Source organism: Vanacampus margaritifer, chromosome 15, assembly GCF_051991255.1.
Source record: "Vanacampus margaritifer isolate UIUO_Vmar chromosome 15, RoL_Vmar_1.0, whole genome shotgun sequence".
Lineage (NCBI taxonomy): Eukaryota > Metazoa > Chordata > Actinopteri > Syngnathiformes > Syngnathidae > Vanacampus > Vanacampus margaritifer.
Window position 1 is genome coordinate 6,550,770 of NC_135446.1, and position 17,825 is coordinate 6,568,594.

Here is a 17,825-nt window from a genome sequence, read left to right on the forward strand (position 1 = left end):
AAAAATTATAACAAAAATTGCAGGGAGATTCCAGGGTCATCAGCATGTGATAAGCTAAATTAAAAACTGAACATTTAAATGTTTCCCTAAAATTTTCTACTGTAAACAAAGTTTTCTAAAATGTTATCATAATTTCTTAATTTTATTTTTGTAATTTTTAAAAATATAAAGTGTAGGGAGTCATCATTTTTATAAACAAATCCATAAATCAAAGTTCTCTGTATCTCACTGAGCGACAAATGCATGCAAATGTAGCTAATTTGGAGGATTTTGTCAGAGTTTGTAAAGGTTGTAAACAGTTTGTGAACATCTTAGAAATCCTGATGAAAACCCTAAATTCGCTATACGTCCCCAAGCATTCACCGCTCAGTAAGATACCAGGTTTATCGGCCTACGCATTCGTAAAAAGGCCAATGCCGATATTTGTTAAAATGCCAAATATCGGCACTGGACGATAATCGGTCTATCCCTAGTCAAACTAACACAAGTAGTGGATTGGTCCATTTTTGGCCCAAAATTGGCTCCTTTTTGACCCAACTATTTTTCTACTGAGCGATTTCAAACCCAGCCACAGATAGTCAAGGTAGTAAATATTCCAATCCATCTTCATTTGAAATGTAAAATACTCACAGAGGTGCCGTTCTCCTCCTTCTTGATGAGCGACAGCATGCTGGTGAGGATGCGTGCGCACACGACCAGGTCTCTCTGTTCCTGCATGTGAGCCTGAAGGATGCGCAGCACCACGGGCAGCAGGATGCACCTCGATTCTACAACCAGGACAAGCCAAGTCAGGTTGTTGCTCGGAGGCAGCGGTGTGAAGATGACGACTCCTTCCGATGTGTTCACCTGGGTTGATGTACAGTTGGCTCTCCACCGTCTTGGCAAGGCACTGCAGCTTGACGGCCTCCAAGGGGCAGTCGGCGTGGACGATGGCGGGCAGGCTGCCCAGCGTCTCCCGGACGAAGGCGGCCACCTCGCGCACCGTGAAGATCTTCAGGAGCTCGCCGTAAACCGCCGGGAAAGTTCGCAGGAACACTGCCTGTGTGTGGAAGCACGTCATGTTAAGTATGCGCGCACAGGGAAAATAAAGATGAACTTTCCCGAAAGACTGAAATTACTTTTATTTTTTTAATACTCAGCAGCTGAAAACACTCAAGCTACAAGATAGCCTGTAATAGGTATTTAAGTGGACAAAAAAAAAAGCTGACTGAGGATCACATTACTATGTCTTCATTTTAGTGAGTTACGGATTCTGCGTAATTGGAATATAGGACTGCAAAAAAAAAAGTAGTTTAGTGCCAAACTTCCTTACCTCATATTTGTAAATGTCTTATTTTGATTAAACACATATGACGATCAATCTTCTTTCATGAATGACTACAAAAATTAGTGAACAATTACTGTTGAAATGCTAAAATCAGAGAATTTGGACAATTTCAAATTTTTAATAAATGGCTCCAAACGATTACAAATTCGCAAAAGAAGAGCGGACGGAAAAAAGTCGCATGTCCGTTAAGCGCATTTTTCACAACATTTGCATTAAAATTTCAAAAAATTTGGATTGGAAACCTGACTATTGATACAGTAATATCATAATAATTCACAAAACTAGATGTACTGTACTGTAAAAAACGAGTTTGATATTGACTTGTGTTGGTCAAAAATCTGCCACTAGATGGCATAATTGTATTTGTAAGACATTGCTAACAGCTCATTGCATTTTTCTTTTCATATTAAGAGCGATCTAATCTTTAACGTGAAGTAACCTGTAAAACTCCGCACATTTTTTTTTTATTGTAAAATAAAAGTTGAACATTATTACATTTATAACTGCTAAATTTTGACGTGGACGTGTCTGCTGCGTTGCGACTGGAATCCCCCCAGTACAGGCTTTTCCAAGTAAGGGGCGGTCATTAATCGTGTGTTAAAGAAATGAGTGGCATTAAAGTAACTTTAAATTAACTCAAAATGAACACCCTAATTTTGACACCCCTAAAAGTAGACGTGGAATTTACACTGGTGTAAAACGTGTAATGGTGAAAAAGTTTTTTGGTATGTGGGAATTGTGAGAAACTTGCAAACTGAATTGTTAGAATGAGAAATACATGAAAGTTGGAATGGCGACAAAGAATGTGAAAGGAAACGTGTGCTCAGTTTTAAGGGCCGATGCCGCACTTTTCCAGACATGCCTGAAGAGGGCACCACTGGAATAGTGACGATCATTTCAGTGCCAATCATATTCTCACCCGTTAAGGGATGATTTAGGCCACACGATGATAGTAACTGAACACACACACACTTCATCTGGAGAACTGTTTGGAGTGTGTCATTTCCATTTATCATCCTGTTTGTTTTGCTCTTTCTTGAAATCCGTCAAGGCTTTTCTGCCTCTATTCACGGATCTCCCAGCAGGGAAAAGGAAAGAAGCTGAAGCGCAGTTTGACTCCAGACCCACTGGGAGCATGAAACGATTAAATTACAACTGCATCGAGTGCGAGGAAATGTGTTGCTTCTTTCCACATACACATACACACAGCAGCCGCCATAGTGAAAATGCGCATGCCTGTGTTTGTGCCACCGGACTGGTGGCCTTGCTCTCCTGCGAGAGGAAGAAGCGAATGGACATGAAGAGCTCATGGATGCACACGCGGAACTCCTCCTCGTTCTGGCCTCCCGTTGCCAAGGAGAAGAGGCGGCGAGATTGGATGATGTACTTGAAGATGTACTCGCTGGCCTGGAAAACAGCAAGGCAAAAAATCTTTATCTGGAAACAATCACTGTAAAAAACGATTTATTATCTAAAATGTACCTGATTAGACAGCAAAGGAATTATCAAATATAGAGTCAATTTAACTTACACTATCTATTATATAACAGTAAGAAGTGTTAGCGATAAAAACGGGTTAAAACATACTGAGAAAAATGTAGTAAAATGTACACAGCTGCCACAGGTCTGCATTTTCACAGCCAATCAGAGTGATCTCCATTTTGATTTGTGCAATTGATGGCACAAACCATGTCTAAAAAGTACAACTGTTTCTCAGTCACGTACAACACGAAACAGTGACAGGGAGGTTCTTCCTAACTGCTTTGCGTTATGTACGTTATTTTAACACGTACTTACATAATGCACGTACTGTACGTAGGGTTTCATCTTTTATCATTCATGAAGACTCTTTGAACTCATTTGTTTATGATTAAATAATTTAATTGTCCTTTATGGTGATAACTTTTTGTCGTTCGCAAAACGTTACGTCCAACATAGTCGTATACTAAGAAATTGTGACTAAATTTTACCCAATTATGATTATTAATTGGTTTTAGAATGTAATCAGAAATGTTAGGTAAACTCCATCCAACATATTTAAGTATTTCATATTTACTGAATTAATTAAATATTTACCCACAATGTATAATTTATATTTACCCAATTAAAGTGGCTGCAAATTGTTACCATACATTTATTGTGTAAATTCTATAAATTGTTTTTTTTCAGTGAGAGAGAAATTGTGGTTGCTGCGGTGTAGAAATGCAACGAAAAACACTAAGATTTTTGTAATACACTGCAAAAAATGAAATCTTAAGTAAGATATGATTTCTTAAATTTAACCTAAATTTGGTTATTTTGATCTGACAAGTTATTTTTATTTAAAATGAAATTGTCAGACAAGATCATTATGCTTATTTTAAGATTTTGCATAATCTAGTAATAAGATAAATTGAAAAAATACAAATATGAAAACAATCAGACTAAAGTGCAATATTGGTTGGGTGTTTAGTTTCATTATATTTACGAAGCTCATTTTTCCCTGTTCCAGTACCAGCTCAGTGGTCTAGTGGTAGAGTGCCTACCCTCAGAGATGGAGGTTCTGGGTTCAATCCCTGGCTGGGTCAATCTAAAGACAATAAAAATGGGACCTATTACCTCCCTGCTTGACCCTCGGGCTAAGTTATCCAAGCGTGAATAAACATATTTATGTATTTTAAGAAAATAATTCTATTTATTACAGCTTGGAAAAAGTCAGCACGACTTGTTTTTAGTCTAAAAACACTTATTTTCAAGACTGCTGTGGTTGTTATGGGCTTAGTATTAATTAAGTAATTAAGTAATTTTTTCTTGTTCTGTTGGCAGATTATTTTTCTTATTTGAAGTAATAAATTTTATTTTACAATATTTTTTTCTTAAATTTTCTTCTATCCTTTTTGCAGTGTAAATCAAAATCAGCGATTAAAATATGACACTTGTCAAGCCAAGTGTCAATCAATCGATGGCCCCTCACCTTGAGCACCTGCTGAATATGTTCCTGATGCTCAGCATCCACAATGCGGTCCACGTACCACTTGAGAACTTTGATCAGGTCCCTTTAAAACACAACAGTAGGTAAGGTTAATGATGTGTGTGTGTGTGTGTGTGTGTGTGTGTGTGTGTGTGTGTGTGTGTGTGTGTGTGTGCTCAATCTTAGCAGGTACACCAAGTATGAAGTCGACAGCCAGACTGAACAGCAGGCTAGGAAATGAAGTGCATAAGAAGATAGCACCTTTTTTTGTTTGTGTGGCCACAAAGGGGCGCCAACGCATTTTGCAGGCATTCTCAGAGACTTCTCACACCGCCTGCCTGACAGTTTTTCCAGTGAAATAGAATATTCCTTTGGTTTTGAAGTACATACCTGTATGACAGAGCTCCTGCAAAGTGGCTCTCGATGTAGGTGTCCATGACTGGCTTGAAGTGCTGAAATTTGCTGTCTTGGAGAAGGTTGATGATGTGGACCTGGGAAACACAAGATGACAGAAAGGACAGTTTACATGAAATCTAGCCATATAGCACGTGATATGACCAGTAGAAATGAGAATGACATTTTACCATATACAAACATATTGATTTTTTCAGACTTGTTGGGCTGATCTAAAAAAGCTAAACTTGACAAACACGTCACATTGTCAGAACTTTTCATCAGTTCGAGCACCTTGCCAAATACGTGCTCCGAGACAAAGATCTATCAGCGCAGCGCGGCGTGACCGTGGCGAGATTGCTTGGCGGGGCTCTCATGTGTTACATCTCTCCATCTTCCAACAGCAGGTGCCTTTTTGATTCTTTAGTTTGTGGCCGGTGCCATTTCAAGAAAGCACTTACCAGGGAGTCAAACACCTTCAGACCGTATCTCTGGGAGCTCTCGTCCAGAATTCCAAAAAGTGTGTCCAAAGTGTCTTGAAGAAACTGCAGAAAATAAATAAATAAAGGGAGATTTTTTTTATGTTAAAAGGTCATCAATTAATAAAATAGTATTTATATAGCACCTTTCATACAATAAAATGCAACTCAAGGTGCTAAACAATTAGAACGTCCATAAATACACACACACACACAAAAAAAAACATGGCAAGGCACAGACAAACCATGCAAGGAAAGGCACCCAGGAAACACTAGAGCTAAGAACAAAAAGTCAACAAAATAAAAGCAGTTAAAGGCTAAAAGAAAACGAAAATAAAAAACAATTAAAAAAAGCTAAAAGACAATAGGATACAAGGAACTGGGAACTAAGAAAATAAATAAAAGGTCATTAAAGATCATTTAAATGCCCAAATAAAAAATAAAAAAGCCACGACAACATGAGCAGTCAATCGTGATTGTAGGCCTACTTTGACTATCTCTGATCCATCGATCTCCTTCAGCTTAGAGAGGCTGTCGTTGATCCGCTCGGGGTGCGCTCGCCACTTCAACAGGTCCAGCATATCGCCTGAGGGCATATATCAGAACCGTGTTGGAAGCACTGACCACCACCAGTTCTAAATTTAAGACATAGGTAACTTAACTCTAGATTTATAGAGAACTTTAAAACTACCACCGCTGTTTTCTTATGATGGAGCCCAATGAAAAAAGCGGAGGCCCCGGAATTGAACCTTGTGGAACACCCCAAATTAGATTATACAGTATACAACATGTGAATTAATATTGCACAGATAGTGAGAATGAGGGGACTACAATAATAAAGAAATAACATCATTCAAACCCAGGTTAATTAACAACAACTGAGATATATACAGTATATGCGTACAAAGTTAAACGTTAGATCCTAAAAAGCTACAAGTGACAAGAAGTGAAAAGCAAAGCGGAGTAATGAGAGTGACATCGACATCAGCGCCATCTTAAATTACGTAGGCACATCCAAACAAATGTTGACATTTTCAAGTTAAGCCGCATAAAAGAGATAAGAAGTAATTTCCCGGCTCCTCCAGACGTACGCATGAATAAAACATAATTCTTCTGGAGTCTTTTGGCTGTCTCTTCAGATTGGGTTTAACCTGAAGCAATTTTTTTTTTTTTGTCGCACTCAAGCGTTGTTCTGTACTTGAGACGTTTACCTTTATAGTCTGTCAAAAGGACTCTTCATTCATCAAGCATTCTTGTGTGTCTTTTAAAGTGAAATGATGTAAGAAGAGAAGAGCGGGGCTCAACTATAATGATAACATTAAATACATAAAAATTGTTTGTGCTGCAATTTGTTGGATACTGTGTTGCTACTACACCTTTAAAGACATACTGACATATACAAGCACAGTTACTTTCAAAAAGTAACTTTACGGATTACTTGAATTTAAAAGTAACTAAGTTACGTTAGAAGTTGCTTTATTAGACTTTCAGAAGACGCCAACAACCCACTAAACAAACTGGTTTTGCCAGTTGGAAGTGACTTTTTAACAGTAACGTTCAAATCATTCACTCGCAGCCATTGTTACTGAAACAACCCCCTTCGCCCCCGGCTTTTTTACTGGATTTTGACTGATTTTGCAAGGACCACAACATATTGTGTTCTATTGCTATAAAAACATAGAACCAAAAGAAAGATTACGAGTCTCTTCTTTCATCAGGAAAAAAAGTACATTTGTATCAGTTTCCATTTTGCAGCAATTAGCATTAGAATTTAGCTACGTTTGATCATTATTCACAAATCTGTTTAAAACTGTGGGTAAATTAGCTTTTTGCAGCATGGCCCTGGTTGATCTCTTATACTCTGCTGCCACCTGTTGCCCGTTTTTTATAATAACTACCATTACTTTAAGCCACCTCTTCATGTCAGAGGCTGCATCAAAGGTATCTGTATGCTCTTGCAACCTAGTGACGATTGTCTGCCCTGACCATAGACATTGTACAGTTGACAACTTTATTTTGTCACAATGTAATGTAGTAATTGTGTAATTGTTTAATAGATATTGTAACACGTTAGATTACTAATTACTCAAAATTGCAGCCATTACTGAGTAACACGTTACCAGCATCACTGTAAACGATACATAGGGACGTCACAACAAAGCTCACTAGGCTACAGTAAAATCAGAAGTTCTTTGTGGAAGATAAACAATCTATAACTATTAGTATTGTTATCGCCATTATTGTTTTGCCGCCATTTTGGTGCAAATATCTGTTGCCTTGATTCTCTTTGTTCTGTTTACTTTGGTAGTAAACTAGCAGAATAAAGAATATCTCAAAGGCACCACTGATGTACTAACATTGTTGTGAGCATTTTTATATGCACATTTAGTTTAGTTTTACAAAATAAGGAAAACCAAAGCAAAATGTTTATTACCAGCCTTTCCAGTTTGGAGAATATAGTCACACTTGGTCATTTTATTTGTGACTATTGAGTTCAGTCCAGACTGAGCTTCACCACAATTCATCAGGCAAGCATCCAATACAGAGAGAGAGAAAGAAAAAAAAGAAAAAAAAGGGCTTTTTACCGTTTTGTGTGAGCTTGGTGGAGCAGAGGAAGCTGGTGATCCAGAAAGACTCCTTGGTGCCTTTCAGTGTCTGGTTGTTGGATGGGATGTTGGCCTTGGAGAAAGGTAACTTCAGATAGCGTGTGCAATCTGCCAAGCTGGTGTTCTCTTCACACTGGTCATATGCGACAAGAACATATTAAGTCCCATGTAAAAGCCTTGCTTAGCCTGCTCCTTAGAAAACTAGCACAGTCCAAATTACACCTGTAGGCCTCCTCACTCATTTGCTACCTGGTAGCCTCATTAAACTGAACAGGTCACCTTGCTGGATGAAATATTGATGGGCCACCCCTTCCCTGTTCTCTCTTTGATGTGGACAACCCCAAAAAAAATCTCTTTTTTTGCGGCAAATCTATTTTCTCACTTTGTCATCAGACTATAAAAGCTAAAGGCATCCTAAAGGCTCTGGATGTTGTGAGGCTGTCGTGGTTGACACGTCTCTGCAGCATCGCGTGGACATCGGGGACAGTGCCTCTGGATTGGCAGACCGGGGTGGTGGTTCCCCTTTTTAAGAAAGGGGACCAGAGGGTGTATTCCAACTTTAGAGGGATCACACTCCTCAGCCTCCCAGGTAAGGTCTATTCAGGGGTGCTGGAGAGGAGGGTCCGTCGGGAGGTCGAAACTCGGATTCAGGAGGAGCAGTGTGGTTTTTGTCCCGGCCGTGGAACAGTGGACCAGCTCTACACCCTCAGCAGGGTCCTCGAGGATTCGTGGGAGTTTGCCCAACCAATCCACATGTGCTTTGTGGACTTGGAGAAGGCGTTTGACAGTGTCCCTCGGGGAGTCCTGTGAGGGGTGCTTCGGGAGTATGGGGTACCGAGCCCCCTGATACGGGCTATTCGGTCCCTGTACGACCGATGTCAGTCTGGTCCGCATTGCCGGCAGTAAGTCAAATTTGTTTCCTGTGAGGGTTGGACTCCGCCAAGGTTGCCCTTTGTCACCGATTCTGTTCATAACTTTTATGGACAGAATTTCTAGGCGTAGCCCAGGCGTTGAGGGGGTCCGGTTTGGTGGCCTCAGCATTGCATCTCTGCTTTTTGCAGATGATGTGGTGCTGTTGGCTTCTTCAAGCCGTGATCTCCAGCTCTCACTAGAGCGGTTCGCAGCCGAGTGTGAAGCGGTTGGGATGAGGATCAGCCCCTCCAAATCCGAGACCATGGTCTTCAGTCGGAAAAGGGTGGCGTGCCCTCTCCGGGTCGGGGATGGGAATCCTGCCCCAAGTGGAGGAGTTCAAGTATCTTGGGGTCTTGTTCACGAGTGAGGGTAGGTTAGAGCGGGAGATCGACAGGCAGATCGGTGCAGCGTCTGCAGTGATGCGGCCGCTGTATCGGTCCGTTGTAGTGAAGAAGGAGCTGAGCCGAAAGGCAAAGCTCTCGATTTACCGGTCGATCTACGTTCCTGCCCTCACCTATGGTCACGAGCTGTGGGTCGTGACCGAAAGAACAAGATCCCGGATACAAGCAGCCGAAATGAGTTTCCTCCGCAGGGTAGCCGGGCTCTCCCTTAGAGATAGGGTGTCATCCGGGAGGGACTCAGCGTCGAACCGCTACTCCTCCACGTTGAGAGGAACCAGTTGAGGTGGCTCGGGCATCTGGTTCGGATGCTTCCTCGACACCTCCCTGGGGAGGTGTTCCGGGCATGTCCTACCGGCGGGAAACCCCGGGGACGACCCAGGACACGCTGGAGAGACTATGTCTCTCGGCTGTCCTGGGAACGCCTTGGGGTCCCGTCGGAGGAGCTGGCTGAAGTGGCTGGGGAGAGGGAAGTCTGGGCTTCCCTGCTAAGGCTGCTGCCCCCGCGACCCGACCCCGGATAAGCGGAAGAAGACGGACGGACGGACTACTGTATAAAAGCTTTAGACATTCAATCCTAGAAGTTTGAAGAAAATCCAATTGTATCAAGAGAGTGCCGATTAATGTTAATTTCATCAACAAAAACTAAACAAATTTTTTTTTCGTCAGCGCACATTTCTCACCAGACTAAAACCAGACTAGACTAGACTAAAACCCTCAGTAATAAACAATAACTGGAACTAAGTCAGTGTGCATTTTTGTCGACTAATGAAGGCGAGACGAAAATGTACTTCACTTAATAAAAACTGGACTAAAATCTATGGACATTTTAGTTCATAAACAAAAACGAGACGAAAATGATATGATTTTGTAAAATCTTGTATCTGCTAATCTGTTACATGTGACACACAGTAACACACCCACTTTCAAATCTGCAGCAAACACATGGGACAGACAGGAGGTGGATTCACAGTGAAAGGTAAAATAAAAAAAATCTTAACATTCCAGCGATAACATTCCAACAATAATGTTAATCAGAACGCTAACTAATGCTGGCTAACTTACTAGCTCATAGCATGGAGCCATAGTAGCCACTTGTTGATATACTGTAAATGTGTGTCAAGTTGTTTTTCATCCAAATTATGATAGAACATTTTATGTGAAATAGTTTTAAATCCAAAATGTTCAAAAAAAAAATACAGGGGTAAAATGATTGTCCTGACTAAAACTAGACGAAAAGATTATGTTTTCTTGGACTAAAATAAAGACTAAAATGCTAGATTCATAGTCGACTAAAAATTGACTAAATAAAAACAGGATGAGGTTGACTAACTATGATAAAAACTAACAAAGCGTGATTGAAACTAAACTAAAACAGACTAAATTTAAAAATGGCGGTTAAAATGAACACTTGTGCCGATATGCCATAATGATCCTTACGTAACACAAGTGGATGTCAATCATGTGGCTGGTTATATCATAACTCCGCAGCTTTTTTAGGGGGGTTTTCAATGCTGCCAGTTGGAGTTACACAATCACAGAAGGGGGCTGTTGTTGTTTTATTGATTTAGCATTGCCGCCTTAACGCTCTGCTGAGGCTGCTTGAGCTCCAAAGCTCGTGCACACTTTGGACTGCTGCTTCGGCATCTATTTTGGGTCTGATGAGAATCTAGGCCATGTAAGTTTTCATTGAGCTCCTCAGCAACTTTCATCTGACATTAGCACCCCCCCCCATCCCCAAACCTCACTCCCCCACATCCAACCAAGGAAGGCAAGGAAATGATCTGACAATGCTACTGATGGCCTGTAGCGAGCAGGAGGGTAAAAATAAATTAAAAATCAGACGTTGGGTGACTGTTGTACCCGGCGGCTGACAAATGAATCGATGTGCTGTGCGCGGAGCCTGAGGTTTACGCACACACCCTTTGCCTGCAGCTGAGGACACAGTCTGCAATTACAGCCGAGCAGGACTTTTTCAAATGACCATTTTGGATGGTTTATTTGCTCCGGCCTTTTGATGTGTCACGAGCAAAAGGTTTGAAGCGATGAGTGTGCGTCTGCAATATAGACAAGCAGAATATAGACAAGCTTTTCAAAGCATGTGAGAAATATGCGCTATCACGGTTTTAAGAGTCACCTATGTGGACATGAGTTGGCTTTCTGACAGCGCGTCATATAGTGAGTGAGAGGACAACACGGATGCACTTAGAAGGCGTGAATCACATAATCATACACTGTGTGGTGCCGTTTGGAAGGAAACCTGCCAGACGCATACAAATAGCTTGTGTGCCAAAATAAGATGGAACCAAAACGCAGTGGGAAATGAAATTACTGCATGATTTGAAAATAAGATTCAAGACAAATATAGAAGCTTTGTCAACTCGGTCAGGTTTTTTTTTTTTTTTTTTTCCCACAGAGGGCAAGCAGGCCGGTACCTTATGGATAATGAGCTCATGGGTGCCATCTGGCAGAGTCCTTCCGTCCTCCTGCATCAGAGGTACAAAGGAGTAGCCGAACAGCTTCTTCTCTCCCTTCTCTTTCGCTGCGGGGAGGCCAACATGAACGAAGAATGATTAGATATTCTCTTGCTGTTGCGCAGAATACATTTGCAAGCTCAAATCAAGCATTTAATGCAAAAAGATGTCAGGGGGCAGTGAACACACCACAAGCACACAAATTATGCCAAACAGCAAACAAATCGGCCTCTGATGCTAAGTTTTGTCATTTGTTGAAAATAGATTAGTCGTATAAAAATGCACTGCATGCATGCTGCAATGCACTCTTCAGATCGTACATACTATTTAGTTTATATTAAATGCAATTTTTTTGCCTGAAGCCTGAAAATTGGGGCCCTCATTAATATTTCATCTGATTAGTAGGTAAAAAGTTGCAAAAGATATATAAGAAAAAGACACATTTAGGCTCTGAAATATATATATTTTTATTTTTTTATTATTTTTTTATGTATGTTCTAAGTGTACAATAAAATGTACAATAAAATATTTTTTCTAAGCTTTTATACTCTTAACATAAAAGTGGGAAACTAATAGAAATATGGCTGCATCTTTTAGTCATGATACATTTGTTCCATAATAATTCATACAATTGAGTTAAAATTAAAAAGTTGTAGTGTAAAAAACGAGTATGATATTAATTTGTGTTGAGGTCAGTTTTCTGCCACTAGATGGCAGATGTTTTTTTTTGTGCGTTTGTGTTTGTGGTCTTGTTTGTTATAGAGGGGCCAACATTCTTTGTTGCGGTGGGGCCCACCCGTCCATGTAGGGCCATTTTTGAGGGTCAAGACTTGGTTTTACAGTTTAGGTTTGAATTGGGTTATGGTTAGGGTATTGGCAATCATTTTTGATGGTTGGAGTTAGGGGAAGGGGCTAGGAAATGCATTATGTCAATGAGATGGCCCCACAAAGATAGTAAAACAAACCTGTGTGTGTGTGTGTGTGTGCGTGTGTGTGTGTGTGTGTGTGTGTGTGCGCGCGCGTTAAAGGGGCCTATGCGACCCCACTTACTGGAGCAATGTCGGAACTCAAATCGCACATGCGATCCCCGAAACATGTCCACGGGGATGGGCAGCTTGATCTGTTCCGCCCAGCGTGGGCTGTTGTTGTGGTACAGCACCAACGAGTGGTACTCGTCCCCGCCTGGTTCCCCCGAGCCGGCTGCCACGTGACTCTGAAGGGAAGGAAGAAAGAAGAAAATGCATTGAAATGTGAATTACGTGGTTTCCATGCGTTTCTATTTTCTGTCCGATACGGAAACCACACAAGCAGAAGTGCTGGAGATGAGCAACATGCTGGAGGTGATGTTCTCATCTGGGTCAGCCATATTTAAATGACGAGTTTAGCTCTAAAATAGGATGCACCTAAAAATAAGAATCCATTAAGGGGCGAGCTAAGTTAACTAAGGACTTCAATTTAAGACATTTACTGCTTAGAAGTGTGTATTTCCCATTGAAGATTACAAACTTGGCCACACACTACTATGATTTAGCATGTGAAGTGGAAATGTATTTTCTACCTTGAGGATTTGTCCATCAATGTCCAGCAAGTAGATGGTGATCTCCACATTCCTGGCAACGCTCTTCCCACCCTTTTCAAACTCTCCTTTCTCCAGTGTGACGTAAAGGTCATTCCTCATCTCTCCTACACGGTTAAAAAAACAAACAGGCATTGATTATGTAAATGAGCACATTGTTACGAATTACCTCCCAATAGCTTGGACACTGACGTGCGTGTATGTGTGTGTATGTGTGTTTGAGTGTGTTTATGTTAATGTGTCCTGACAGGGAGTGGGTAGCATTTATATTAGCAGCACTGAATGATACATTTTGTGCTGTTGTTAAATCAAAGCCTGACATTAGCTGCTATTATGTCCATTTGAGCTTACATGACAGTCAATCCTGCACTAAATGAACAGAAAAACTCTTCAAGTCACTGTTTTTGTTTGCCCTTTTATATTTTATTACAAGGTGAGGGACATTAATCTAATAACAGAGCTGATAAAGTCAAGTATAATTTCAAGGTTAGACTGTTGTTGTTGCCCTTAGAATGTTGACGGGCTAATGCAGCCACTCCAACAGGCTAAGAAATAAGGCTAATTGCCTCCAAGGCAAGTAAGGTCACTGCTTAGAGAGATTAGTTGGATTCTAATGTTTAGAAAGATGATGGAAAGAAGGAATAAATCATATGAAGTGATACTGGAAAGCCACCAAATATGTCTTTCTTCTACAGTTGAATGTATATTGCCTAGCTCCACTATAAAGGTGCATGGAGGTTCATAACGCATCTCTAGGGTCAACATTGATTTCCTGCCCTTGACAGTGGTAACCATAGCAACAAAGAGCATACTATAGACTCCCGTACTGTAACCTTCCCCTCCCAAAACACACAAACAAATGGGGGTGGGGGATACTAAAGGTAAGTATAGACTCAATTACCTTGGGTACAGTGGGTAAAAAAGACATGTGGATAAGGTATAAAAAAAAAATTAAAAAGAGAGAGAGAATGATGCAGTCATTCACAGAGACGGTTTCCTTTGCCCAGGGGCAGACTTTCTTGGTCAGAAATGGAGAATGAGAGAGAGAGAGAGAGACAGTGAGTGTAAAGGGTTTTGTAGTGAGACGGAGACAAAGCGAGCGAACATAAATCTGTGTTAGTGAGGCGCTGGGGGACCTCCAGTCTGCGTTTGCTCTTTATCTGTGTGACCAGACAGTGCACCTCGCTTATGTCAAAGGGAAGCTTTACCAAAGATTTCACATGGAAAAAAAGACTTTTCCCTCATGTCCAGCCACGCTGAGAAAAAAAAAATACAATTTAAGATTACAGTTTTTTTTTTATGATATAGTATTGAATGACAATAAGGGCGCTGTAGTGCTGAGGCCAGAGGCATTTGCATCATTTGACAGGCACCGATCTACACTGTGTGCACCTGAGAATTAATATGAATATTTCATCAAGTATATGTCATTTGCACTCGAGCAGTAGGTGAGGATGTTACCAGGCAACTGCTGTGGATATTAAAAGGCAGGTCAAGGTATGCAAACAGAGCAGTGAATACTTTGTGCAGTAGTCACTTGAAGGCAAAAGTTGAGTGAAATAATGGATGGATGTCTAAATCGTATTAATATATATTAGGGGTGTCAGATGATTAAAATATTTCATCGTAATAAGGGTGTCAAAATTATTGCGTTAATATGGCATTAACATAAAGTGTCTTAAACGACACAATTTTTTTTAAACGCACGATTAACGACCGCCCCTTATTTGGAAAGCCTCTTCTGAAGGCAATTCCAGTCGCGATGTAGCAGAAACGTCCACGTCAAAATGACCTAATAGAAATGCACTGTAGTACACTGGAGCAAAAACACACAATGTTTAAGGGGCAGAATGTTAGCGTGGAGGAGCCATTTGGACTGTGTAGCACTACTGCCGGTGTTGTGCCGCAAACTGCACCCCTGCCGTTAAATACACCCCCGCCTCCTCATACGTCATTCGAGTTGACACTTGATTAATTAAAAACAATGACAAAAACAAATAATTCTCCAAAAAACAAGGATACACCCTCATTGTTCGTTTCTCGGGGAACAGGTATTAATGGAGATAAAATCTCCGCCAAAAAAGAAAAACACAAGATAAAAACAAGAAGAACAAAAAGAAAAAAATAGAGGGGGGTGGGGAATACCAATATAAGTATTCACGGGTGCCGAATTGCAAACATGCACATCATGTTGATTTGCTGTTTGGTAGCTTCGTGCTATCCGCTGCCGCGAGGGCGTGTATGGTTTTATCTCCATTAATCCCTGTTTTCTCCGAGAACCAAACAATGAGGGTGTATCGTTGTTTTTTGGAGAACTATTTGTTTTTGTTTGTTTATTTGCGTAATTAATCAAGGGGCAACTCGATCGGCGTATGATAAGGTGGGGGTGCATTTTACGGCAGGGGTGCAGTTTGCAGCACAACACCGGCTCTGGCTTGCAGTAAAGCGGTGTCACAATCAATGCGCATCCGAGAATTTAACAAAATAAAAGCGTTCAATGTCGTGAAAAGGAGTCACTATAACACAATTAAGCAGTAATAAATTGAATAATAATGCATATATTTGTGGAGACTGGCGTCAAGTTGCATTTTACAATTTAAAAAATGTGCAGAACTTCTCAAGTTACTTCATGTTAAAAATTTGTCAGCTCTCAATATGAAAAGAAAAATGCACTGAGCTGTCACCATTGTCTTACAAACGCAATTATGCCTTGTAGTGACAGAAAAATGCCAATACAAATCAATGTCACACAGTTACAGTACCTATTTTATTTTATTTTTTTAAATGTTATGAATTGTTATGAAATTACAGTATCAATGACTAAAAAATGGAACCATATTTCTATTAGTTTAAAATTTCTTCCCAGTTTTATCTTAAGAGTATGAAAAATTAGAAAAAATATTGTACAATTTTATTATAAATTGAGATATAAATTGAGATATAAAATGGGTGATTCATTTGCGATTAATCGTGAGTTAATTATCGAACTCATGCGATTAACTACGATTAAAAATTTTAATCGACTGACACCCATAAATCGCAATTAATCACATGACTTCAATTGTTAATTTAGGATTAACCTCAAATTTTATATCTGTTCTAAATGTACAATAAAATGTACAATAGGTTTTCATACTCTTGTTAACATAAAAGTGAAAAAAAAGGCTACATCCTTTTGTCATTGATACAGTAATTTCATAATAAATCATAAAATTTAGTTAAAATTAGAAAAGATGTACTGTAAAAAACGAGTGTGATATTGATTTGTGTTGAGGTCATTCTACCACGAGATGGCATAATTGCATTAGTAAGATGTTGGTAACAGCTGAATGCATTTTTCTTTTGATATTAAGACCTAGATCTAATCTTTAACATGAAGTAACTTTTTTTTTTAAATTCTGCACATTTTGAAAATTGTAAAATACAACATGACCCCAGTCTCCACAAATGCATTATTATGAAATTGACAACTGCAAAATGTTGATGTGGACGTGTCTGCTGCATTGCAACTGGAATTCCCCCCATTACATGCTTTCGAAGTAAGGGGTGGTCATTAATTGTGCGTTAAAGTTTGTGGCATTAAAGGAACTATATATATATACATATATACATATATATATATATATATATATATATATATATATATATATCTTAAGTCATGTAGTAAGTAGCTTTAAGTGTATTTAAGAGACAGTGGTGTCCATAGAAGCCGACATCCAGAAGAGAAAACATTTAACCACAGTAGCCTTTCCCTGAGCATGTAGACACAGTGTCATGCTTAAAAACGGATGGACGCCAAAAAACTAAAATTTGCATGCTCCTCTTTGTTGGTATCCCACCTGGCATGATGACATCAGAGAAGCCAAGTTTCCTGGTGATGGATACGCCACGTGTGAAGAGCACCATGTACTCCCGCCTCAGCTGATCGATGTCCCCGTGGAGGAGCTGGAGAGCCACTGCCAGCCCTAAAAACACAACCAAGCATCACACATGGATTTCTCTTTGCTCATATATTCAGTAGAATTTTAAAACAGGGATGTTATTGGCAGGGTGTGGGTTCACTGCAGCCTCACAGACCATCAAACTTGACACCTACATTAATAACCACAAAGTGCTGCGGCTGCATGTGCAATCAAACACCCACTGCACACATGCACAACACGAGAACAAACAAAAAAATAAATAAAAACACCTGTGACTCACTGGTAAGTATTTTTATAATAAAAATCACACACTATACAAAGCTGCCCTTATGGGATAACTTGGAATGTCACCATGAATAATAACACGTGCAGGAAAGGTCGCGTTTGAGTTTTTTTTGTTGGCAAGATAAAAACAGCGACGCCGTGCAGGGCCTCTGAAGTCATGTGACATGACGGCAAGATAAGAAAGTGCCGTAAATACAGGAAGAAGGAGGGGAGTTGAGAAGAAAATACATACAAAAATGTTTTGTAGATGGTTCTTGTAAAGTGCATATGTGCCAATAGCTTATATTGTGATCAGATTCTGAGACGAGACCCTTACAAAGTGGTCTTGAGACAAGACCAAGAGCGATCTCAAGAACTACAACGATACAAAGGTAAAATGAGATGAACTACAGGCAGGGCATTTGAATGTTTGTCGTTTTGTGTTTAACATTACAAGAAAGAGGAATTTTCAGGTGCAAAAACATACAAATTCCATAAATGTATGCAGTATATAAGCAGTGTG

General features: G+C 40.1%; 1 protein-coding gene across 4 annotated transcripts in view; it reads right to left on the reverse strand.

Moving 5' to 3' along the window:
• The window catches only part of dock4b (dedicator of cytokinesis 4b), a 108,567-nt gene that overhangs the window by 43,690 nt on the left and 47,052 nt on the right, over positions 1-17,825 (reverse strand). For all 4 annotated transcript variants that reach the window (XM_077544419.1, XM_077544418.1, XM_077544420.1 and 1 more), the window contains exons 12-23: positions 16,955-17,080; positions 13,098-13,222; positions 12,590-12,752; positions 11,501-11,607; positions 7,735-7,888; positions 5,638-5,735; positions 5,132-5,215; positions 4,668-4,768; positions 4,281-4,362; positions 2,564-2,734; positions 847-1,039; positions 631-767 (exon numbers count right to left, since the gene is read on the reverse strand). In XM_077544419.1, the coding sequence (XP_077400545.1) occupies positions 631-767; positions 847-1,039; positions 2,564-2,734; positions 4,281-4,362; positions 4,668-4,768; positions 5,132-5,215; positions 5,638-5,735; positions 7,735-7,888; positions 11,501-11,607; positions 12,590-12,752; positions 13,098-13,222; positions 16,955-17,080 (1,541 nt within the window). The remainder of the gene's footprint in view (positions 1-630; positions 768-846; positions 1,040-2,563; positions 2,735-4,280; positions 4,363-4,667; positions 4,769-5,131; positions 5,216-5,637; positions 5,736-7,734; positions 7,889-11,500; positions 11,608-12,589; positions 12,753-13,097; positions 13,223-16,954; positions 17,081-17,825) is intronic.